Raw genomic sequence first — 25291 nt, 5'->3', positions numbered from 1 at the left:
GCTGTGTTGTTCCGCAGCACACTAATCACTCTGTCAGACAGAGACAGACAGAATGAACATCAGGGGAGGGCTCAGGGATGATAATATAGCTGCAACAGGATGTGGGCAGTTCACATTATAAATACAATCTATTAAATGTGAATGAGATGTATTTCAATCCTGTTGCTGCTTAAGGTTTGTAATAATTGGCTACAGTTGTACTGATTATTTACAGTATCACAATGAATGGGAAGCCTCTCTCCATTCAGCACAAGTGTGGTCCAAGAGATCATCTGTCTCCAGTGCTGACACGCGATGTGAAGTTCTGAATGTGTACACTTCAGGAATGAGTGGTGTTGCAACATTGAGTGCAGTTTTTTTGTGAAAAAGAAGATTTTATTAGTGCCATACCAACTCCTTTTCCTGTCTCTTTGTTTCCTAAGACTATCATCTTCTTTCTTATCTGACATGTTGTTTTTCTGTCCAGGTGAAATCAGTGTCCCCCAGTTGGAGGCAGGGATCCTGTCTGAGGAGGAGGGCGGCGAGTCGGTTTGCCCCCTCGTGCCTGTGCCTGGAGTGGGCCAAGGGTGTGGTGAGGCCGGAGGGGCTGGCCCACCGCTGACCCAGGACGGGACTGCAACTGGGACTGGAAATGGAGCTGTAGCGGTACCAGTGGTGGAGAGAGAAACTTGGACCAGACAGATGGACTTCATCATGTCCTGCGTGGGTTTTGCTGTTGGCTTGGGCAATGTGTGGCGCTTCCCATACCTCTGCTACAAGAACGGAGGAGGTGAGCCTCAGGAGCACTGTGTGGTTCATCTAGTTTGTGTTTCAACACAAATGAGCACTACTGCAATAACCATATGAGAAGTGTCACTTTTAAATGTGTCATCCCCATGGTCCCCATCATTGCTGAAAAATTTAGGTGGTAATGGCGGTGTCGTCTGCAAAGGTAAGGAGTGAAATACCCTCATGTTAAAAGGTAGATGCAGTGACAGCTGTTATGGGTAAACGTAAGAGGTCACAGCTTTGAGGGTCACCTGGTGTGTTGTCTGCCACAATAAAAATTTTAGCATTTTGGAGACTTCAGTGTGCGAACTACTTCTCCTTTTCATGTGCCTTGTGCTAATCCAAACTGCCTTGAGTTCTGTTGGTGAAGAAGTGTATTATTCACAAAGACAAAATGAGATTCGGGTCTTCAGTATTAAACAACAGGTTAACCTCCACAGTACTATTAAAAGAGAATAAAATATATCATTGAAACGTCAAAACAGAAAGATTTAGAGCTACCATTACCTTGTTATTCGAACACATTATGCATTTTCAGAAAAATAAATTCTAGAAAATCTTCAGTGCAAAGAGAAGTTTTACTAATTAAAGAATAATTCTGCCGTTTCAGTTTCACTACCTTCAGAATCACCATGGTATTTTACTTTACAGTCAGTATAAAACGGGTTATATAACTCCAACAGAAGGATAGCAGTGAAAGGCAGCATGGTGAGAGGTAATACTATAATAGACATAAAAGGTAGACAAAGCAGGTCCTGCATGGCTGTGATCACGTAGCTCCAAAGCTGTGACTCCCCCACGTGATTTCACTTTATTTATTACAGCTGCCAGTTGCTTAACAGACGGACAAAGTGCAAGTTGCACTGCGGTGTTGCTCTGGCTCCCATTGAAATATTAGGTTATTTGAGCCGTTATAAGTTACATATCCCTTATTTTTCTATCAATGCCGACTTGCCCAACAGTAACCTGACCTATTTGCAGCTTTTACCCTTGACTTTTCCTTATCTCTGCCCAACCCACTGTACTGTTTTTTTATGTAATGAAGCTGAATGTGTAAGAGGGTGTGTGTGTGTGTGTGTGTGTGTGTGTGTGTGTGTGTGTGTGTGTGTGTGTGTGTGTGTGTGTGTGTGTGTGTGTGTGTGTGTGTGTGTGTGTGTGTGTGTGTGTGTGTGTGTGTGTGTTTCTTTGTCCAGCTCTCCCTCATGTGTGTGTGTCTTGTGACCAGTGGCTCTGATACCCACCTTGTGGTATCATGTAACAATGGCCTGCCTCACACAGTCCACCCCCTGTGCTCCTGCCCAGCACTCATGAGGCACACAGAGGTGCTCTCTCCCACCCTCCTCCTGATAAGGAGGCATATGGATATGTCACACAATAACCGTTCTGTGACCTTGCCAATTTGTCTCCTATGCGTCAGCACAGCCACATCCGCTACAGTGCTTACACCCTTGACCAACCCAGGGTACACCTCGTGACATGACAAAGGTATCAGATAAGAGCTCTGGGCTTTTAGAAAGACCTGCTTGTTTCTGAAACAAGGTCACAGTCCACTGGAGACAGTAACAGGTGAATGAACTGTAAAAGCATGGAATTAGTGCTCTGCAAATCTCATCTACTTATTTGTAACTCAGCTGCTGGGTCTGATGTGTCTGGTCCATTTATGATTACACAGGATTTATTAAAGCCTATTAAAGATGCTGTTCCTTGGTGATTTGGCCAATATGTTGGGGTATGTCAGCATAAGCATTTTCTCTAGTCATTCCATTCACTCCTTTCATTGCATCTCTCCCCTTCTCTGTCTTTCTCTCTGCATCTCTCTCGCTCACCCACCCCTTTCTCTCGTAGACTCACGAATGTCTCCTTATATGGCTACAGCCCTCTGCTCTCAGTGAATGACATAAAGAATGATGAACTGAATGAGGCAAAAAAATATATATATATGTGAAGCAATGGCATTGTTGCAGAGCAACGAGGTCAACGCCTTGGTGTGTCATTTTTGTTATTTGTTGAACCTCCTCTACCTCGACATCCCAGTTTTTCTGCCTGCCTCTCCTGTAATCTATCCATGTTTCCCTCCTTGCTTCATACCCTTATTCTGCTCTGCGTCATAGCTGGTCATGTGACTCCCTTCCATCTGCGCATTGTGGTGGCATCACTCAGCTATATTATTATTCAAACCAAATTGCTGCACTTGGATTTAGTGATTTAAATGCATTACGCTGCCTTTTCATGTATTTTCTACTGATCGGAGCAAGCATCTGCTATTGTAAGAGAATCCAAAAGGAGATTATTTATAGAAAAGCACAAACCAATTGCTCTGGGCCAACTGCTGCTAATCAAAATGAAACAGGTATTAGATGTCTCTATCAGGACTAATAATTCCTGCTTGAGTCTATTGTGTTCCTCCCTTCTCCACTGACAGCCCTTTGTCTGTTGTCTCATTTTGCAGTTTTCAAGTTGAAGGACAATATTGTGCTTGCCAAAATGTCCAAGCACTCGCGGAATGGGAGACAATGTGGTCATCTCCCACATAGATTTTCAATGCGTCTCTTATCTGTGGCCTTGTCTGTCCTCTTTCCTGATGTTCGCTCTTTTGTCCTTTAACGTTTCCACCTCCTCTTGATTGTTTCTTGGTCTGTGGAGTGCTAAGAGCCATGTTTGTTTGTGTTTGTGCAGCTCGTGCACTTGCAAGTTTTAAATCTGACTTTTGTATCCGATTTTCTGTCTGTTCAGATGTTACTGCTATAACTCAGATTGTAAGAGCAGCACATATTTAAAGAGCCTGGTTCTATTAAGCCAGCAGTAAGACACACAAACATAATTAGTTTGAATAGGAATAGCTTAATGTAATATTAATGATGTTATTATCAAGGTAATTTTATCTACATTTGTAGATCTCTTTCTATTTCTGACTCTCCCTATATTTATGTCTTTCTTTTTACTTTTGTACGTCTATGATAATAGACAAAATGATATTAAAATAATTAAGTTTAATCACACCATGACACATAAAATCGCAAGAAATGCATATCCACGTAGTTATTCAACCCATGCCAGTGGTTTTATTTTATATGTTGGGGCAATCATTGTTTTTGCAATATCTATCAATATCTGCCTGCTACTTCTGACACCACATGATAAATATGTGTGTTGCAGGAGTTTTTCTGATCCCTTACCTGCTGATCGTGTTCATCGGGGGCATCCCAGTGTTCTTCCTAGAGATTGCTCTGGGACAGTTCATGAAGCAGGGAGGGGTCTCTGCCTGGAACATCGCACCCCTCTTCAAAGGTACAGATCTCTGTGTATGTTGGTGTTGCAGGAAAATGCAGAGAAGATGAGACATTTTTTAATCCGGTCGTCACTTTGAGTTTGCAAATTTTATACCCATACACCTCTCTCCCTCTCTCTCTCTTTCTCTCTGTCAGGTCTGGGCCTGGCGTCAATGGTCATAGTGTTCTTCTGTAACACCTACTACGTCATGATCCTGGTGTGGGGCCTCTACTTTCTCTTCCACTCTTTCACTAACCCACTGCCCTGGGCCACCTGTGGACATCCCTGGAACACCCCAAACTGTACACAGGACTTCCGACGTGCCTGCCACAACCGCAGCGCTGCGCAGTCTGCTCTGCCTTCATCTGCTGCCACCCCCTCCAACCTCCTGTCCTCCGCGTCCCCGTTGAACTTGTCCTCAGCCCAGATCCTCTTTAATGGCAGCTGCATGGAGGCTGAGGGCATGCGCTCCCCAGTCATCGAGTTCTGGGAGTATGTCATTCATTGACTTAAATGGGAGTCAGCAGTCTTTAAGATACACTCAAAGCGATAAAGACTTGAATACACCCTCAATCTAAATATTAAGTAGGGATAGACCAATTATCAGCCTGGTCAATTGTCATGGCCAATATTTGTTCATAAATTAACTACTAAATTTCTGATGCTTCTTCCTCTCTCTGTCTGTAGTCCGTCTGTGGTCTCAGAAATGTCTCTCAAGCAAAGACTGCAAAAACTGAACAAGAAATACAAGCTGTTGCCACAAACCAGGACATTAGCTACTCCCACAGTGGCTAAGGCTACGCTAATGGCTAACACTTAAGTTAGAAGGTGGCCACAAATTACAATGAAACAGTGTGTGGAAAACAATAACTAACAGTGCTATAAGCTCTGAACCTTAGCGGACAGTAAAAGGGATAGAGCAGTGACAGATTAAGAAAATAGAAGAACAGCAGATGTAACTGCAGAAGACAAACTGATTAATCTCAGTTGATCTCACATAAACAGACAGCACCCTAATTTAATCACTCCTATTTCTATTTTATATATTCAGTCGTATTAATGAAGAAGCTTAGTTAGGAATGGTTCTCTGCCATCACATGCTATTAAAATATTACATGTAATGCATATCGCTCCAAAATATCAGTCACCTGCCTTTCTTCAGTACCAATAATTGGCATCGGTATCGACCCTGGAAAATCCATATCGGTCGATCCCTAATATTAAGGATCTTAAAAATGTATTGTACTCCCGGTTTGTTTACTGGTCATTTTTGCCAAATACAAAATTTAGCTTGTGCTTTTGTTTGTTTTTATGAATGTGCATGTTTTTTGTCTCTTATGGCCACACTTTTTTGTTGTTCTTTCTAGACGCAAAGTGCTCCGTCTGTCTGGAGGCCTACATGAGCCTGGTGACATAAGCTATGAGATGGTGCTGTGTCTCATAGCCACCTGGATCATTGTTTACTTCTGCATGTGGAAAGGAGTTAAATCTACTGGCAAGGTAAAGCATTTTCTGGCTATTCAATTCATGATGCATAATGTCACATGTCACCATTTGGGTTTATGGAGTGCAGACTGATACTTGCATGGCTTCATTCAAAGAGTTAAATAATTGCAGCATTTTGCCCTTTGACCCCAAATCAGCTTTAGCATAGTGAGAGGATCAGTGTCTAGACTGAAACACATATGAACACAATATAAGCACACGTGTATTGTTTGAATGTTTTCTCATTTCTGTCGTTGTTTTTAGTCAGACTATAATCTTCCACTGATCCCTAGATTTATATTGTTATGCTAAACATACACATTGTTCAGAGTGACTTCTACTTTGCCATTTCCTCATTCTTTTATATATGTGTGCTCTGATACACTGACATAAAAAACACGTCCTTATTTTGTTGCATGTGGGGATGTCTGTGTTTGCATACTTGTGTCTCCAGAGTAGCCAAAGCTCATAGAGCGAGGGAAAAAATAATGAAAGAGATTGAACCAGCCAGCTGTAAGCCGATTACTAACTTTCCACCATGTAGATGTTTGAAAGCTGGAAAGGGGCTTTTGTGCCCATGTTCGCCCTAGATCAAGGCAAATATGTGCTTTCTCGCTACTTTGCTTTTACCACTCTGATTTAGCTGGGATTTGATGCTTCTACTAGGTAGCAGGGGGTGGCTTTCTCAGCATAACTTGACAAAGAATACCTTCTGAAAAGGTCTGCCAAAAACCCCTGCTATTGCAGGAGGTTTACAAATTGTCTGGCTTTCCATTTACAGGCTACCTTTTCTTCAAAGTAACATGACCCATTACACATCTACTACAGGAAGGACCTAATGGGCTTCTACTTATGACTTGAGTATTTGCAAAGCAGGTAATTGCTTAATCAAAGTGATAAAAATATACTTAGGTGCAGTTACATTTGACCATAGCTGATGAACCATGTTGATTAGCACTAAACCTTTCCAGCTAGTCTATTAAATTGATAGTATAACCACATCTTTTTATGTACTTACATCATGTAATATGAAGGGTTTAAGTATTTACTGTGGAGTTTTCTATTGTCACTTAATGCAAGTTAATGCATAGCACTCAAACTTCACCTCCCTACCCAAAGAATATCCTGTAAATTGGTCAAACATTACCCAGAAATGTACTTCACAGCTCTCCTTTTCCATCTCTCTGTAGGTTGTGTACTTCACAGCTTTGTTCCCCTACCTGGTTCTGGTTGTTCTGCTGGCCCACGGAGTCACTCTGCCCGGAGCTTTGGATGGCATTGTTTACTACCTGAAACCAGACTGGTCCAAACTTGGAGAAGCACAGGTTTCACTTTTGCATTAGCATTTGGCAACAGTGCACATTTTTCTGTAGCAGTGTAGTGACAAGGAAATATGACGGATTTTCACAGCAACTTCTCGAAGACTTAGGTCAAAACTAATGTGAAGCATTGCTCACACATTTCTCTTTATGATAGGTGTGGATTGATGCCGGCACTCAGATTTTTTTCTCCTATGCCATCGGACTAGGTGCCCTGACTGCACTGGGCAGCTACAACCGCTTCCATAACAACTGTTACCAGTGAGTTTATACACAACATAAAATCAGACGCCACTATCACTGGAAGGAGGCCAATGTCAACACAAAGTCACAGCCTGACCTGCATTCTGTTGCACAACCTGACAACGCATATATTCAACTAGAAGCAGGCTGCTTTTCCACCACACACACTCTGAGAGAAGGAGCATATCTCACTCTGCCTTTACTAACAGTCACGTGAAATACCAGAAAGATCCGTTCCTTTTCTCCTAGAAACACCTCTCATTATTGCCTTATTGCAAGGACCATGCTGTTCTGTGGACTTCACAGTGACCATTACACTTAAATAGACTATGCACAGGAAATATGATCGAAGGCCCAACGACTTCCCTGCACACTGCTCATTTAAAGTATTTTCCATCCCTGATTAAAATAGAAGTGAATGGGTTGCCAGGAAGGCCTCCGTAAGTCCTGAGTATGTAACAGCTTTATTTTTGTTTTCGAGCAAACATTACATTATGCATTTTGAAAGGCTTTACTGCCCGTCGGCTGACCTGTTGTTTTTGCCGTTGGCTGATAAGCCAGCATGTGTTTAGCCTAAACAGACGGACATGTAAACCTATTGAGACGCTCATGAGGTTGGTAGCTCCATAGCAGTAATAATGACTTTGTTTTGGTAAATCTCATCACTTGCTTGCATATTTGGAATGCCCATAATTGGAGGGGTCTCATGAATATCCTGCTATCTGATATTTTCTCTCCCTTGACCTTACTTGGAAGTTTAAAGATGAGTACACATTCTGAGGTATGTCAGCTCTTTTTCTCACACACACACATAGCATGATGCTTATAAGTAGATAGCGGGCTCACACATAAACTATACTTGTATATGGAAAATTTTGCACTCAGGTTTTGGTTCACTTGCTTTAAAAACAAATAGTTTCTGACTTTTTTAAGCCCTTTTGGCTGTGTAGCTTTATGGATCACAGTATCAGTCTGTCCATCTGTTGGTCTAATACATTGGTCCAAAGTGAAATATCTTAAACCCAGTTTGACACGTTACTACTGCTAATGTTGCATACTAATGTGTTAACCACTGTTTCCAACTTGAAAGACCCATTTGCTGTCTTTTCTCCAAAAAAAGCTATGATCTTTTTGGGCCAAAATTAACACCTTTTGTAAAGTAGTGTTACAATATTTCTCAGTGAGTGTGCTCTCATGTGACTGTGGCTCTCTTGAACAAGCTCCAGTTTCTCTCCGGGAATTTTGTATCTTTGTTGTCTTGATGCAATGACAAGTTGGGATAGTGGCACACATTCTTTATGCAGTCCCTCCTTAAAGGCATATATGGTGTTCTCTCTTATTTGTATCAACAAAATCTAACAGAAGTCCGTGTGATAAAGAAGTTAGTATACACTTTGTTCTCCTGCCTCCACACTGGTCACTCACTAAGCACAGTGGATGTACCTGTCAGACTTTAGGTCTCAGAAACTTACCAATGATGGATGCCACAGACACCCTCTGAGAAGTGTGGAGGAAGGAGGTTTTGGAAGCTATCTGACCATCTGACATATCGTTCAGACAGATCGTAAATCCAGCTCCACCCAGTCCTGAGTGTGTTCACTGAGTAAGAGCGAAGGCAGCAACCATTCAGCCATCTAATCAAAAGTGAATGAGTTATAAATCAGCCCAACATATGACACATCTCTTCCCTATTGTTGGTCTGGGTAACTATTTCTCCTGTGTTATTGAATTCTATATTTAACTAAACTATTCCAGCTTTATTTCCTCTTAAAATACATAAATTTTTTTTCAGTGTGAGCTTATTTTTGTGTTTGGATAAGCAGACTATACAACAACTTTATTAAAAGAGGTAGGTACTAAGCTAAGTGGAGTTAGGTATGTTAAATTTACCTTGTTTGTCAATTCAGTATCCAATAGCTTTGTTTCCTGGCATGTGATGAGCATCACAGTCTGTAAGAGCTGTTGGTATGTCCATAGAATTTCAGTGTTCTTTAATGATTATAGTCTCGTAATGGGCTGCTTTCTCAGCACAGTCACTCACTCTCACTTCTTGTGACTATCTAAATCCATACGCAGTCCTCTGAGTACCGCCTCAGACTGAAAGAGAATGTTGACAGTTGACTGCGTGGAGGTTGCTGCTGAATGCAGCTGTGTAACAGTGTGATAAAACCATCCTGATGCAACTGTTGTTTATACATTCTTCACATCAGCCAGGATTCTTGGTTTGTGTTGCCAACTCGACTGGACTCGTCAAGATAAACAGAAGTTCAGTCCTCACTTTGCAGACAGATAGTAGGGATGTTGTTGACTTCATACTTAAATGAGAATTCAGTCTCTTAATATTACTAATTTATTTATTATTGCAATGTCATATACAGTGTACACTGCGTATGCGTAGCAAGTAGTCAAAAAGAGTTTTCCTTTTATCCTCTCTCCTCTCAGACCTTGAGACAGACTGCCTATTGGCTTATGTGTTCCTTGTTTTCTACCTGCCAACTATAAAGACAGCTGCAGCTTTCAAAGAAATTGCTATTGATCCTCTCTTTACTATCCCGGGCCATCTTCTCCAAGCCAATGTTTGTCTTGAGTTTGTTACTGGAGCCTCATGTTACATCATATTAGAATGCTTTTTCTCACAGTGTCCTTTTCTGTGCTCTTTTCCCCCCTCTTTCTCAATTACTCTGCCTGTCTCTGTTTCTCTATAGGGATGCATTTGTGCTGGCCCTCATTAATAGTGGCACCAGTTTCTTTGCAGGCTTCGTGGTGTTCTCTGTGCTGGGTTTCATGGCTGCAGAGCAAGGAGTGGACATCAGTAAGGTAGCTGAGAGTGGTAAGAATCGGCAAATGAAAAATCAAGTGTAATGAGCTAAGTACTGACAGTGAGAACCACAAAAGCTTGATACTTCTGACTCTGTCTCTCAATGTGCAGGTCCAGGCCTGGCCTTCATAGCCTACCCCAAGGCTGTGACTCTGATGCCTCTGGCACCACTCTGGGCAGCACTTTTCTTCTTTATGCTGCTGATACTGGGCCTGGACAGTCAGGTAATATCCTGATAGTAGCCACATTTGAGTTTGCTTTATTATATCCACTTTAAACACTGGAGAAAGAATTTAGCTTCAAGAGAATATATGCAAATGTTAGGTATTACTAGATTCTATATTTTGGTGTCACTTTGATTGTGTAGTGCATTCATATATTTTGTAGAATATATAGCTAATCTACATTCCTTGTTCCGTCTTACTTGATGTGATGCGCAAGAGTGACAGAAACAGCCTGAACACGTCACGTCCAGTTTTAGCATTACATTTCTCAGCAGCCTGTTTGTTGTGTGTCTGTTTGAGCCAGTGCCTACATCCATTGTTTTAGAGCCCAGAGATTTGTCAATGAGCTTCTGTCTGATTCACACAGAGAGCGCCTGTCTCCCCTCCAATCCATTCATTTATTCTCACTTTCCATTCTCTCCCGCATTTCTTCTCTATCCATCTCTCTTTTTTTGTGCTGCTCAGGCCGCATTGCCTATAAATATGCTGCCATTTCTGTTAAATGATGTAAAAATAGCCGCACAGCTGTCGTCCCCGCAGCTCATTCCAGAGGCCAAAATATGTTTTTTTAGAAAGATAAACATAAACATTCCTGCACAGAAAGGTAGAGAAGGGGTTTGGGCCAATATGCTCATCTGCAAAATCTCAATTACACGTCAAGCTCATGTGCAATTCAGTTTGTCTGACACATGCTGGTTGTTTGAAGGGAAGGTTATTGAGTAGCAGTAGCCAGTCTAAGAATGTACACCTTTTATTTTAGTTTACCGGTTGTCAGTTTCTGTGTTGTTTACTTTGATATATCCAACACCTTTATCATCCAGTGAGCACCATAATGTTGTTTCCAGGTCCAGTAATATCTGAACCATAAATGTTCACAGAGGCATGTTTCAGTTTTGTCCACTCTCTCTCCTTTGTGCTCCCTTGCCTCTTGCTTTTTCCCCTCATATTGCTTTCTCTCTTTTTCAGTTTGTAGGTGTAGAAGGTTTGATAACGGGAATCATGGACATGCTACCCCCTAAATCTGTCATGGGCTCCCTGCGGCGAGAGGTGGTAGCTGCCATCTGCTGCGTCATCTGCTTCCTTATTGACATGTCCATGGTCACTGAGGTACAGTGGGAATTTTTAGATTCTTTCTTCAGAATTAGGTGGACAACAGTTATTTTCTCACCATAACACAGCAACCTTGTAGGCAACTATAGGCAAAAGTGGAAAAATATTTTATATTTTAATGTTTAAGAAATTTCGTTTGATAACTTATGCTGTAATTAATAATAATTAATAGTAACTCGAACAATTAGCCATTTCCAGACATGATCTGGGATGAAAGCTGTAAACAGGCTACGCATGAAGTATTTACATAATGGTTCTAATCCTCTCACTGCTTCTGTCAGGGAGGGATGTATGTCTTCCAGCTGTTTGACTACTACTCTGCCAGTGGCATCACTCTGTTGTGGCAAGCCTTGTGGGAGTGTGTGGTGATTGCATGGGTTTATGGTGAGACAGTACAAACAATTACAGTACAAACAATACACACTGCTCGATTCCGTGCATAGTCACATCATCGTTATGTCACCCGTCAGGCGCAGACCGTTTCATGGACGACGTGGCTCGTATGATTGGCTATCAGCCCCTACCCTACATGAAGTGGTGCTGGTCCTACGTCACACCTTTTGTCTGTGTGGTATGTGCAGCTCTGTCGGTTTTTTTAAAATGTGTTTCCACTACCAGTTGCAAACTGCTGATAATTTTTCATGCATATAGGGACTGTTCCTGTTCCACGTGGTGAACTACAAGCCCCTGACTTACAACACGGTGTACACATACCCTGTGTGGGGTCAAGCACTTGGCTGGGCGCTGGCCCTGTCCTCTATGCTCTGTATACCACTCACTGTTCTCTACAAACTTCTGCGCTGCAAAGGATCTTTGCGGGAGGTCAGTATTCCCGCTTGCAGGTGTATGCCTTCATATCGGTTCCCGTGTGCATGTTTTTGTGCAGAGCTGTTGATAAGTTAGTAGGAATGTATCTCCTTGTATCTCCCTCTCCCCCTCACATCCATTATTTGGTTAGGTGACTTTATCATTACTAAGAATGCTGAAGCCTTTGTCCAACAAAGATCTCATCATGTCTCTGTTTTTGTCTCTGCAGAGGTGGCAGCATCTGACCACCCCAGTTTGGGGCAGACATCACCTGGAGTACCTGGCCCCAGAGAGTGAGGCCAAACTGCTGCCCCCTGTAGGAACCAAGAGTACGCTTCTCTTTGAGAGTGTCATCTGACGAGCTGAGCTCTGCAGAACATAGAGCCGTATCACCTTTGACATCAGCACACACATACACAAAACACTTGCACACTACACTGACCTGGTGAGAGTTAAACGCAGATTAGTTACACACCCCACAGTTTTAAAGCTATGAAAAAGCCCTGGACAAATGGACCAAAGATTAGATCGGAGAAGAACTGAAACACACCCGCAACCATATGTCATCACAGGCTGATATACCCTCTGCTCTGTTTTCTGACTCTACCTCGCTGGCTCTCCCCTCTCTCTTTCTGCCCCCTGCCTTTGTGCTGTCCTGTCCTGTCTCGTCCTGTGAGTGTGATGTGTCTGGTGTCCTTGCTGTATCTTCCCTTTCCACACCTTTCTGTCAGGGTTTCAACAGCTTCATCTGTCCCAAGCCATTATGTCGTTTTGTTTTTAAAAGATTCGGGTGAACCTTTTTAAATGGAAGACCTTATGTCTGCTGCTACAATGCATTGGTCTCAGCGTGTACGTGTGTAGATGCACGTATGCCTGTGCGCATGTGTCCGTACGTGTGTGGGGGCGTGTGCAGGTGCCTGTGAAAAGGAGTGTGTGCTGAACTTTGGCAGTGTTGTCTTCATTTACATGTGGCAAAGCCTTTTGGCCATCGTTTGCTGCCATCTGTGCTCTCTGAATTAACTGTACAAAAACAACCTTCCATTTGTAAGAAAAAAAAGAATCATAAGGAGACAATACATCACCACTTCCAGCTGTGTATTTTAAACTAACTTAAGTATTCAGTGTATCGTAGGGTCTGTGAATCAGTGTTACTATTTGAAGGGGATGATAATCATTATTTCCACATTTAGAGAAGGAGAGAAACTTCCGACTGAACTGTGTAATGAGCAGGAGACTGGGTTGTGGGGAGGGGAAAGAAACTTGATATGGTCAGGAGAGAAGCAATAAATGACCAGATAAAGAGGGATGTACTGTGTTTTTATGGGTCTTCATTTACATCGTCGCGTTTGTTTTTTTAATCAGAAACGAAATGCCGTGGATATGTACAGAAGATATTCAGGTTCATTCACATTAAATACGTTACACATTGACACCTGTATAAAAATACATTTCAAGACACATTTGATAGTTCAACATTTCATGCAAGTCAGCTTCATAAAACTGCAATGAACACAACGGCGAGCAACATGCTCTGGAGACAAGGAATAAGTTCTACAATTCATTACATTGTAGTGGTCGATCCAGCAAACAAATAATTTAAAGATGGGGACATTCAGCTGTGTTTTCAGCACTTTGATCACTTGTTTGTGGTGGTCGGCCCCATGTGAAGGAAAGCCCCACTTCACTCATGAACTATGTCTGATTAGGAAAGTCTACGACTTTAGGAGTACACATAAATGCACCTCCCAGATCTCAAAGCCCTTCTAAGCCCCTTGTGCTTTCACATGCATTTCCAGTGTACAGTACATTTTTGAAAGTAAAAAAGTAATCAGAAGGTTAAAAAAAATGTCTGGGAGCGTTTATCTTTGGACCTTCCGGTTCAATCCATGGAAATCATCACGTATTACTACACAGTGTTTAGCCTCTATCGTTGCAACAGCAGATGACATTGGATCCTAAAAATAGAATGGAGCTCAAAATGTCAGAGGAATCAGACATGTGAATGCAAACTATAAATACACACTCCTGCTGTTTTAAAATGTAACACATATACACTATGTCCCCCATTCAGCTCTTCACTGCTGGAGCAAATGAGGGGTGATATTAGAATTAAGAACCCCTCCAAAACGGATGGACACGTCAATATCAGTGAAGAATATTTACATTTTATTGATCCGTTGGAGACACCTGGCTTTCCTCCTCTTGTGGAATATGGACTGACGGACAGACACATGCACACACATCATGGCCTGTGTGTTCACAACAAACACCTCCTGCATATGAGTTTCAACCTTTCACTCACTTTCCACTCTCACACAGGCTATAAATACAGACTCCTATTAGTCCAGTGTTACATTCTCCCACTCAACCCCCGCCCCTTTGCTGTCTCTAACACACACCACACAGCGAGAGAGCTGCAATGACGTATTGCTGGCTATCTCATTAGACAATATCATAAAAAGCCTGTTGCCACAGTAACGGCTCCCTGTATTTCCATGGCAACCAGCCGCCATGTCAAGGTGGTGCATTCTCCCCCACTGAAAGGGGAGGAGACACTGGTGACCAATAGTGAGCAATGGAAGAGGCGGCCTTAGAAGAGGAGGAGGAGGAGGAAGATGGCTGGAGTTGGAGCAATCTGACACCTGCTGGTCACATCTGGGTGTTGCAGGACATATCCTGAAAAATATTTGAAAGATTCAGTGCTGAAAGAATGAAAAATTCTGATTGTGTCACAGCAATAACGAGTGACAAGTAAAGATGTGAGAGCTCAAGAGTGTAATGAACAATCATTCATGAAAGCCTGACTCACGAGCATGAAGTCTTTCTGCCCCAGTTTATTGAGAATATGCAGCACTGCATCATGAACGGTGACGAACAGCCTGCTCTTTGGGATGGACTCCGAGAAGAAACCTGCCGTTTCCAGCTGTTCCACGACACAAGCTAAGGTAAGAAAATGAAACATCATTAGGAAAGCATTTGTGATTATAGTAATTAACATTTATCTTTGACTGACATGTCACTGATGTCTGAATGCATTTTCAAAAACTTCATTGCCTTGACTGTGCATTGAGGACATTAACTCTGTCTCTGTTTTGTCAGGTGCGTCCCTCACCTTGGCAGCCAGCGAGGTAGATTTCCAGATCAACCTCTCCAAAGTCCCTGAAAATCTGAGAGAAAACACAAAATTCATTTTATGTTTGTGTTTGTCATCTAGTCTTCTTCTTAGAAAATCATAGTCACTTATTTAATCTCTTATTGGCTGTCTGATGATTAAATTAATAACTTCAGCACAGACACATACATTTTTCAGCGTCTTCACAGTGACTGAGTCCACAAAGCTGGTTGTGGAAATGTCCAAGATGATGCTGTGGGTGCCTGATCCGCTGGCCTTTCCTTTCTCCTCGTCACTGTGGTGCGAAACCTGGGTGATGCTGTCATCGCCATGGCAACCTGTGTCTGAGTCTGACTCTGATATTGTTGTGTCAGGTTGGTAAGCCCAGTTTACTCGGCCTTTACTAAGGCCGTTTGCGGCGACACCATTGCCTTGACGCTGTCCATTTGTTTCTTCAGAGACTTTTCTCTTGTTGATCTCTGACTCCTTCAAAGAGAATGTGCCATTGGGCAAATGTTTGACAGCTTTTTTCTGCCAAAAAAGTTGAAAAAATGAAAACAACTATTAAAAAAAGGTACCACTTGAAATCCATAATTGACTGATATTGCAGATGAATTGAACTTTATTTAAATATGTCATTTCGGATACTGTACTTGTTTCTTTTCCTCCTTTTTGGCTTTCTTTTTCTCTTTCTCTTGCTTACGCTTCTGCTTTGCCTGCTGTTTCTTCTTGGCCGTTAGCAGCTTCCCAATTTCAATTCCACTCTGCACAAAAAGCCGAGCATCACATTAAAGAGAGAGAAGAGAAAGTGAGACGAGTGGGAGAGATAATGAAAGCAATTATGGGTGCCGTAGACAGCGGACAGGGATTGCATCTCATAATCAAAGGCACCACCAGCCTGCACACACAAAAACACATACACACCTTCTCTTGCAGGACCTCCAAGTACATCTCAGCATTCGTGTAGTAGATAGTCGTTGATGAACGGAAGATTTTAATTCCTGGAATCTCTTTAGCCTGCGGGGACAAACCAGACAGTAGAAGGCTTCGGAAACTTAAACCCTGTTGTACTTTCATTTGCACTTCCTAACTCCCTCAGGTGTTGTTTGACTAAACTGAGCTCTTTTATCTGTTAATGATTGAAAGTGGATGTAATGCTATCCATAGAGTGCTCCTCTAAAAGGGTCACTTGAACCCAATTTCAAGGGGGAAACAATTGCATTTCCCTTTAGTAACTAGTAATGGTAGTTTTGCTTTAGTTTGTCCAGTTATTAAGATATCTGACTTTAGGTTTCTGAAGACAGATGACAACTGCTCACTACTATAGCAGCCCTCTACTTGGCTAAATATCACACATGGTGAATGAGAATATATGCCTTTTTATCATAATTTAGATTAGGCTAAACTTAAACTTGCTGTGAATAAATATGATACTGAGTAATATTCTCACCTCTTTGTACTTCTCTGTGTCCAGATACAGGTCAGTGCCTGGCACGTTGCCCAAGATAGAGTAGTGGGGTCTGGAAGGTATTAAAATGTCTTTATTGCAGCAAAAAGTGCCTTCATCTCGATGGAAATCTTCATAAATGTTTTGCGTATACTTCTGTATTCATTAAATTGAGGTGTGTAGTTACAGCTGTGTTCTGAAGATGACGGTGAGCATGGAAAAGCCAATGGAGACAGCCAGGCCCAGGTCCAGGTTGAGCAGTATGGTGCTTGTGAATGTCACCAGCCACACAAGCTAGAGGGCGGTATAAACACTGACAGTCAATGGGGTCAACAGTTCAATAACATGCCTGCAGCATTCAACTGAGCTGAATGACTGTTAAAGAGGATTAAGTCTTACCAAATCAACCTTGTTGGTCTTCCACAGCGAAGGCACGTCCATGAACTGCTTAAACATTCCTTTCAAATTCACAAACACTATTGTGGATAAGACGGCCTGAGGAGCAAACACACACACACACACACACAGACGAATGAACTCCCACATTCCCACAGTCGGACTGGGTATAATATTGCCAGGAGAGATTCTGATCGCTAGTGAGAAACGGCACAGGAAGGAGAGCGGTACCTTGGGGAGATCTTCAAAGAGAGAACCTATTTTCAAAACTGTGATCAGCACAATGATAGAGGAAATCAGTCCTGCAACCTGACAAATCACACGCAGAGAAAACACTCACTTATTGTGCAACAAATATTCTCAACACGAGCATAAGAATGAGATGCAATCAGGAACCCCACTGTGCAAAAGCTTTAGACAATTAAGCGGTATCGATCCTTAAATCCACAGAACAGCTGGACTTCCTTAACTTTTTTCTCTGCATTTTGTCAAGCCGTCTGAAAACTTTTGCACAGGGCTGTATTTGTGTTGTGTTTTTACTTGTGTCTTGCCCCCTGTGCTCTCCTGGACAAGACTCCGAGACAAGGAGGAAGTCACAGAGTAGCACTGGAAAAAGCCACCGACAGTGTTGCTGAGTCCCAAGGCAACCAGCTCCTGGAAAAACAGAAGCAGCAAGACAGACAGAACATCTTAGTTAAATGCAATATCATTGTTTGACACTAATCATGACATTTGACACTAATAACACCTGACCTCAGTCTGAAGGAGTCAGTGACATTAGCGTAGCATTCATTAACATTATGGCCTGGTTAACACATCAGTGCCACGCTGAGAGTAGTGGCCAGTATATTTAAGATGCTGGGTTGAATAAAGCTTGTTGGGCATTAATGTTTTAGCAGGCCAGTTCTTAGAGGCTATGGGTGCTTCTAACCCACCTCTTTCCAGAGCAGTATGCTCCCAATCACATGACTCTTTGTTTGTGTGAACAAGTGTTTGTGTTACACATAATGATACAAGATAAAAATACAAATGTCTTGAAAAAAAATAATTGCAGGTTATGAGAAGATATTTGCATGCATCTTGGCCTGATATAGCAGCAAAGGGGAAGACAGTGCAGTTCAACCCCCAGACATGTTTGGAAAAAATAATAATAATAATCAGAAGTGACAGACTTTTCTGCAGTGCCTGCTGGTTTTATGCACCTTGAAGCTGTATTTTTTTCTAACATATAATCTTATCTCATCTATTTTTGCCACATGCAGAACAAGTTGGCCAGCGAAAAGCAAAACATGCCTGCTATCTTGCAGATAAGTGGCAAATTTTATCACACAACATTATGCACTGGGAGACATTTGAGGTAATATTTGGAAAGGATTTGTTTAGTGACTGACTTAAACACATCTTTGGCCAACTCCTGCAGACATTTACACGACCTAAACTATAGTCTGTTGTTACTGTTTGGACATAATCACGCTGATGATGCATAAAATACCAGGTGGGGACTATGAGAAAATAAGAAAACACTCTTTTTCAGTCACATAAACATGCTTTGGGAAACAGAAAGGCTTTTCTCAAATAAAAAAAATTACAATTTACAAAGAGTCCTGGTGAAAGACAGTAAATTATTGCAAAAAAATTTTTTAAAATGTGCTGAGTTTTAGTAGCTCATATAATATAATTCCATTTATTTGTTGCTTCAGTCACGCGTATTGATGTTGCAGTTAATGCCAAGAAATTACTCAAGTAGAATTTCTTTGAAAAGAACTATACACTAGAAGCACCATGAGCAAAAATGTCTGTGGAAGTAATGCTGTCGAGACGAGGGTTGATCTGGAACAATCTGAACAATTGTGTCCATTAATGTGACAGTCATGAGCAACTGTGAGTGACTGAAGGGTTGAGTCTAATATTAGGCCAAACTACTCCCCCCCTGTTAGTAGTGAGTCAGACAGGAACAGACACTCCAATTATAACGCTATCAGCTGTTTGTGAGTACTGCAGTGCGTACGTGCATGTCTGTGTGTGTGTTTTCCTCACCTGGTTACTATCCACCTTGTAGCCGTGTTTGAGGGCAAACGTTTTGCCGAGAGAAATGTTGATGGCGTAGCCCACGATGGCCACGGCAAAAGCATCACCTAAAACTTTTGAGAACAAAGTGGCATCTGGAGCACGAGGAGCCTTGAGTCTGTAGTGGGGGGGGGGAAAGGTGGTAACTTGCAAACATATATAACACTACTTATATACGTGCAGCTTTTTATAACAATTTAGAAACACACCCACCCTGGAACACAGAGGAATTGGATGAATCCAGTTCTGATTGCAAGCACAAAGCAAGTAGATTTTGTATATATAGGCTATGACATTTATCTGCTATTATTTCTCATATCTAAACTTCCCTGTTTTTGTGACTACTACGGAGATTCAGTGCTCACTTATGGATTTTTCCACCACAGGAGCTTTTCCAGCTTTTTTAGACGCTCGCTCATACAAACACACAATGTGACCCTTTTTTGCGTGTCTTATAAACAGCTCTGCATTTTTGGCAACTGTGAAATATGAGACTTTACTATCTGTGATCTTGTAAACAGCCATGAATTAACTGGTATCTTGAGTTTCACCCCCAAAGCCCGTTTCTTCTGCTTACTGTTTTGCAAACATACAAAGATGAACTTACCCACTGGGAATTTCTCCAACCACATCAATATAGTATTTGTCAGTAAGTCCACAGAAGTGGGTAATGATTGTAGCTGCTATGATCTGTTGAAAACAAGCACAGACGGTGGTGTTTCACTATGAGTACATGAGGTAAATCATTATTTTCCTCACATGCAGTCTGTTTTTTTTTGTTTGTTTTTTTGGCAAGTGCAAAACAAGGTCAGCAGCTCCTCTGATCATTGTGGTCAAGATGCCCCCTGCTGGATTATTTAATGTATACACCTAATGTTTGTGTGGGGAGAAAAAAAGAGAGGAAAAAGCAACAGGAGGACTCACAACTATGAGCTCTATGGGGATAGGCAGAGGTAGCTTTTGTCTGTAGCACGCATTGACTTCTTTGACCACAATAAGAACGCTGAGCGCCACCAGGCTGACCACCAACTCTGGAAGCTTCGTCTGAGGCAGCAGTTTGCAAAGATCCACCAGAGTCTGCGAAGAAAACAGTGGAGGACAGATAGAATTAAGAGTTGGAAGCAAAGTGAATGCACAAATACTGTCAAAAAGTAATAAAGAAGTGCCCTCTAAGTGGTGGGAGTGAACACAACTGTGGAAAAATTAAACAATATGACAGTTCTGCAGGGAATCATAAGTGATGATACTTGTCATGGTTTCTATTTGCCTTTGGAAGCATTTTATTTAAACTCAACTCCTTTAGATTCATTTATATTGCTATCAGCTATGGGGCCTTATCCCAGCATGTTTGGTGTCCAGTGTTTGCTATGGTATTTTAATTGGCTTGTCTCTTTTCCACATTGCAGAGTTTGTGACAGGTGTTTCTGCAAATATCCAGCTTGTATGCACATTGACTGGTTAACTTTTATTTCTTTGAAAAATCAAAGCAGTAGCCCATTGCTAATTGTTTCATCTTAGTGTAATATCAGACATGCTTGTAGCTTTTAGCTGCACTGTACAAAATGTTTGTACATTTTACGATGAAAAACTGTCAAACCATGACAGTAAAAATCTGTAAACTCTATAACAGTTTGATGCCATTTATATAACACTGAATCACCGTAAATAGGTTAATCAGGAGAAAAGTGGGTTGTTTTTTTTTTTAGATCTTTTGTCTCTTGAAATAATGCATTTCCCGACTCCTGCACAGTTTTCAGTGGAAAAATGCCTCAACATGCATAACAATACCGTAATCTTTGCATTTAGGCCTTGAAAAGAAAACTGTTTTTCCCAGTAAATATTAATGTTGTGTTAATAACAGACATATGCTTTAATATTTATGACAGCTTTAACTGTTTTTTGCTAAAAAAAAACAAAAAAAACAAAAAAAAACATTTAATGTTAACACTAACTGTTCTGCTAATAAGGAAAAATGCTGGAATATTTATAAGTTACACAAGCTTTATTTTATATAGTATTTTCATGTAAATTTTCAATTTTCCAAAGGTTGACGTTTCTTTTTTTACAGTAAAATATGGAATGAAGCACAATTTTTAATTCAAAAATAAGCAAAATCAGAACATTTCTTTACCATAAATGTAGAAAATATTTTTACTGTAATTTTACGGTAGCATTCTGTCAACCACAGCTGCCGGAATTTTACCATAAAAACAACCTTTTTTTTTTTACAGTGTGCAGTGCAGCAGGTTAAAATACATATTGACAGTGTATGCCAAAATCCATTAACACTATACCAGTTGGCAAAAAAGTAAAAACACACTGAGTACTGTACATTCTGTACTCCACATGGGTGTAGGTCGCATGATTTTATTTCTTCTTGGGACTCTGTGTGCATGTAAAACTGCACCTATTAGGAAGGGTGAAAGTACACCTTTATCATATATAATATGTGGCCTCCTGTAACTTCCTGCATTGCTCCACCCAACTTCAAACAGATCAGCAGAGATCCGCTGGAGCTACTGACTGTCCAAGGCCTTTGATTGTTAAGTAAACTAGTAATAGTTGTGAAATGTTAATTGAGATATTTGGTTAACTGCTTGGTCAGACAACAAAAAGATTAGAACAAGATTTAGGAATGCAGTTAAATGTAGATAACATGTTACTGTTGCAGTGGTTGCACTGCAGTTAATTTAACTATACACTGTATAATTTCTAACAATGCAGAGGTCAGTACTTGTTTTGTATGTAAAATCTTTATCTACAGAACACAATATATTCTCCTTGAAATGTGCTGTAGCATGAAATGGAAGAAAGGAGGTCCAAGTAACTCAGAATATATGACATACTCACATAAATGAGGGAGAGGGGACCAGTGAAGCGAGATGGTGCAACTCCAAACAGATACTTTAGCTGGGAGACACACACATGACATGCTGATCCCGTAGTGTAGCCGCGAACAAGTGGCTCAGACAGATAGGTGACCACGAAACCAAACCTCACCACACCCAGCAGGATCTTAGGATGGCAAATTAGAGAGAGCAGGTTATTCAAAGGGCAGCTTCTTCCTCAACAATGTCACTGGAAGTTTCCAGTGTGGTCAAAGTGGACACTCACATACACAGAGAAACACACACCTGAAAGATTCCTGCCAACACTGTGAGCGAACATGCTATCTGTACTCTGTATGCGTCCCTTTCGTCGAGGTTCACAATTTCTGTCCCGTTCGTCCCATTTACAATAAAGTTGCTGTCCGGTGCCAGCCTTTCTGTCACACTCCCAATCATGATGCTGATCACAGCAAACGTGCCTGGACACACAACCATGAACACACACATTCATGCAAAAAGACATACGAAAGGATCCGTTTATCCATGTTGCCATTGTTGACTTATTTTCCTCCTTTTTGATCTCCTCTCACCTATGGAGATGTGTCTGGAAGTACCAAAGATGAAGTAGACCAGCACTGGGTAGAGAGAGGTGTAAAGACCAAACACTGGACGTAAGGAAGCCAGAAGAGCATATGCCATGCCTGGTTAAAAAACAAAACAAAAAGAGGGATAAGAAAGCCTGTCCCTTGACCAAAACTAATTCAGTGATAGTGAAGGTGTTTAAAACATTTATGGAATTGTTACACATTTTCAGAAACGTAGTCTCCTTCTTGATGAAATAGAAAAGAGAGGATCAATCTCATGTTTGCCCATTGAATGTGAAGCAGCAGAGACTCCATAAATACCACAATTTGTTGTTGTTACATTTACACTGAGCCAAACCAGCTGTCACTGCTCGCTTCTACTCTCTACATTCAGCTAATTCAACCACGGCTTCACGATTAACAGACAGGCGTGAGAATGGTGCTGAAACTCCCACGTCACTCTTGGAAAAATCTGTTGTTTTTTTTTTTTTAAAGTTTTTTAAAGTGCGTGGAAAAACTGTGAGCTCCCGCCAGTGTACACATTCACACATACAAACCCTGCGGCAGATGCATGATGCCCACACTGCAGCCAGATATCAGGTCCCCTATGGCATTTTCTCTGAAAGAGTAACGAGGTAACCAGCCAAGAACAGGAATCCAGCTCAGAAGTATGTGCTTCAGCCTGGGCCCCGAACACCTGCAACAACCATTCCAGAAAAACACAACAATCAAGCTACTTGTAGCACTGGAGTCATACAGATCCACAATACCACTGTCAAGTTTTTTGTTGAATGTCCGACAGCTTTAGTCATCTATGCTGTGTGCAAGATAAAGAAAATAATACATTATGATTACACCATCTACTAATTAGCTGAAGAGAGGCTGTAAAACATACATATTAATGCATTTTTATGAGCAATGCAATGTAGTGAGACTTGTGAATTGCAACACCTGCTATAGGTTTTATCAGCTGGCCTTGCAAAACAGCGACACTCTGGATAAAACCAGCATATTGATATGTTGTTGTTCACTTCAAAGAATAAATAAACGTGGAGGCACTTTGGAAAAACATAGAAACAGACAAGCGCTCTTCTTTGGGTTTTAATCCAAACCAGATGTTTTTAGATCATAGTCAGGGAAGCTTAAGTGTTTATTGCATTCTGTTTGTTTTTTTTAAAAACAAACAGGACAGTGAGAGTGAAGCCTCCTCACAGCAAATATTTACTACTACTACTACAAATATTTACTACTGAAATGCCAGAAAGCTTGCACCTGTGAATCAACGCTTCATTTGTTTTTCCAAGAAGAGTTTCAGAAACTTGCAAGAACAAACTGTGTCTTATCCTCCTCTGCTGAAATGTCACAAGATTATTTATCTGCTGTGTTAATTAAATGGAAAATGTATGTTTTTTTTTAACCCTCGTGTTGTACTGTGGGTCAAAATTAACCCGTTGTAAAGTTTGAAAATGTGGGGAAAAAATATTTTCACAGTGAAACTTCTGATGTCCACATTTTCAACATTTTTGGGAAATCTTTGAATATTTTTTGGCCGAAAAAAAATGTTAAAAATGTTTCTTAAGAACATTCACAAAAAATCAACCAAAATTCATCAAAATTTGCTGGATTTTGGTTGATTTTTTTGTGAATGTTCTTACGAAAATATCTGAAGTTTTACTGATATATATGTAATCATTTTAGATATTTTTAGGAATTTTTTTTGGAAGATTTCTACTCATTTCTTGAAAATATTCACAAGAATTTCCTTGTCAAATGTGGGGTATTTTTTAAAAATAAAACTTTTAAGGGAAACTTTTAAGGAATTATTGGAATTTTCTTCCCGAAGGTTTTGCAAATTTTCAGAAATTTGGGGAATTTTTTTGCTGAATTTTTAGATTTTTTTCAGACAAGGAAACAATATTTTTTGGTGCCCATAAATGAAGACAACAGGAGGGTTAAATATGCACGGTGCTGTTGTGATTACTCCAAAGCTAAGAATATTATGTATTGTATCACAAGCCGTTGTAAAATTTAACCCAAATGTGTGAAGGTCTGCTGCTAACAGAGCAGGTAATGACCTAATCACATAAAATTTGCATCCAAATGAAACACAAACTCATTCACTCATCTGTGAGCAACAGTGGAAAGATTCACTGAGTTAGAGGCACACAGACAACCACATATAGTTGCAACCATACAAAAAATGCACAGGCAGCCAACAACAACTGCATTGTTTTTTTTCTGTTTTGTCAGTTTGTGTCAGTGCTTTTCAATGGTCCGATTTGTCAGCGGTATTTCCCTCCCCGGTGTCCTCTCCTCTCTATTTTTACCTCAGGGACTCTTTCACTCGTTCACCCAGAGTTGGTTTAACGGACCAAGTCCCTTTCTGTGCCACTTCATCAAGACGTATCTCATCCAGAACCTCCCTCTGCACAAAATACTCCTTCTCCTTCATGTCCTCGTCTGTTGGAGCAAATTCAGCAGAACCTCTGTGAAGCCGGCGTCTGTTGGAGTCCCAGTTCTTTGTCCGAGGGTACTCGTGAGTAGAAGAGATAGTTACAGGTGTCACCACTGCGTAGTGGGAGTGAAGCCTCCTCACTGGTCTATACTGATTGACAGTTGTTGTTCCTACAGCTGTTTCTGGACTGTGGGAGTGACTGTTCCTTTCCTGGCCTTATAAGAGAACAACAACCATCCCACATGTCCCTGTTCTGCATACGCACACCTGAGGAAATGTGTGTGCAAGCATGTGTGTTAGCCAACAGTGACTAACTGAAAGGCTAAACTTGCTCAAAAACTGCACAGCTGGTAAACTT

At 41.1% G+C, this 25291-nt stretch overlaps 2 protein-coding genes across 2 annotated transcripts in view; one reads left to right on the top strand and one right to left on the bottom strand.

Annotated features, from left to right (window-relative positions):
* si:ch211-117c9.5 (sodium- and chloride-dependent creatine transporter 1) overlaps window positions 1-13350 on the top strand; it is a 14773-nt gene extending 1423 nt beyond the window's left edge. The window contains exons 2-14 of the mRNA XM_023281873.3: window positions 467-769; window positions 3925-4056; window positions 4194-4530; window positions 5406-5538; window positions 6714-6848; window positions 7000-7103; window positions 9791-9915; window positions 10015-10127; window positions 11094-11234; window positions 11519-11621; window positions 11708-11808; window positions 11889-12059; window positions 12274-13350. Coding sequence (XP_023137641.1) covers window positions 467-769; window positions 3925-4056; window positions 4194-4530; window positions 5406-5538; window positions 6714-6848; window positions 7000-7103; window positions 9791-9915; window positions 10015-10127; window positions 11094-11234; window positions 11519-11621; window positions 11708-11808; window positions 11889-12059; window positions 12274-12402 — 2027 coding nt within the window. The 3' untranslated portion in view covers window positions 12403-13350. The remainder of the gene's footprint in view (window positions 1-466; window positions 770-3924; window positions 4057-4193; window positions 4531-5405; window positions 5539-6713; window positions 6849-6999; window positions 7104-9790; window positions 9916-10014; window positions 10128-11093; window positions 11235-11518; window positions 11622-11707; window positions 11809-11888; window positions 12060-12273) is intronic.
* Window positions 13341-25291, bottom strand: si:ch211-117c9.2 (solute carrier family 26 member 6). The gene is made up of 19 exons (XM_023281871.3): window positions 24806-25291; window positions 23036-23175; window positions 22485-22595; window positions 22201-22373; window positions 21917-22081; window positions 19991-20143; window positions 19674-19756; window positions 19037-19184; window positions 17540-17653; window positions 17231-17308; window positions 17003-17098; window positions 16791-16897; window positions 16607-16676; window positions 16081-16173; window positions 15810-15920; window positions 15346-15687; window positions 15157-15211; window positions 14854-14984; window positions 13341-14720 (listed from the first exon to the last, which is right to left on the bottom strand). The coding sequence occupies exons 1-19, from the start codon at window positions 24928-24930 to the stop codon at window positions 14694-14696; spliced, it is 2322 nt and encodes a 773-aa protein (XP_023137639.2). The 5' UTR covers window positions 24931-25291; the 3' UTR covers window positions 13341-14693.

This window comes from Amphiprion ocellaris, chromosome 8 (assembly GCF_022539595.1).
Source record: "Amphiprion ocellaris isolate individual 3 ecotype Okinawa chromosome 8, ASM2253959v1, whole genome shotgun sequence".
In the NCBI taxonomy this organism is placed as follows: Eukaryota; Metazoa; Chordata; class Actinopteri; family Pomacentridae; genus Amphiprion; species Amphiprion ocellaris.
This window is presented reverse-complemented; position numbering and strand designations above follow the sequence as displayed.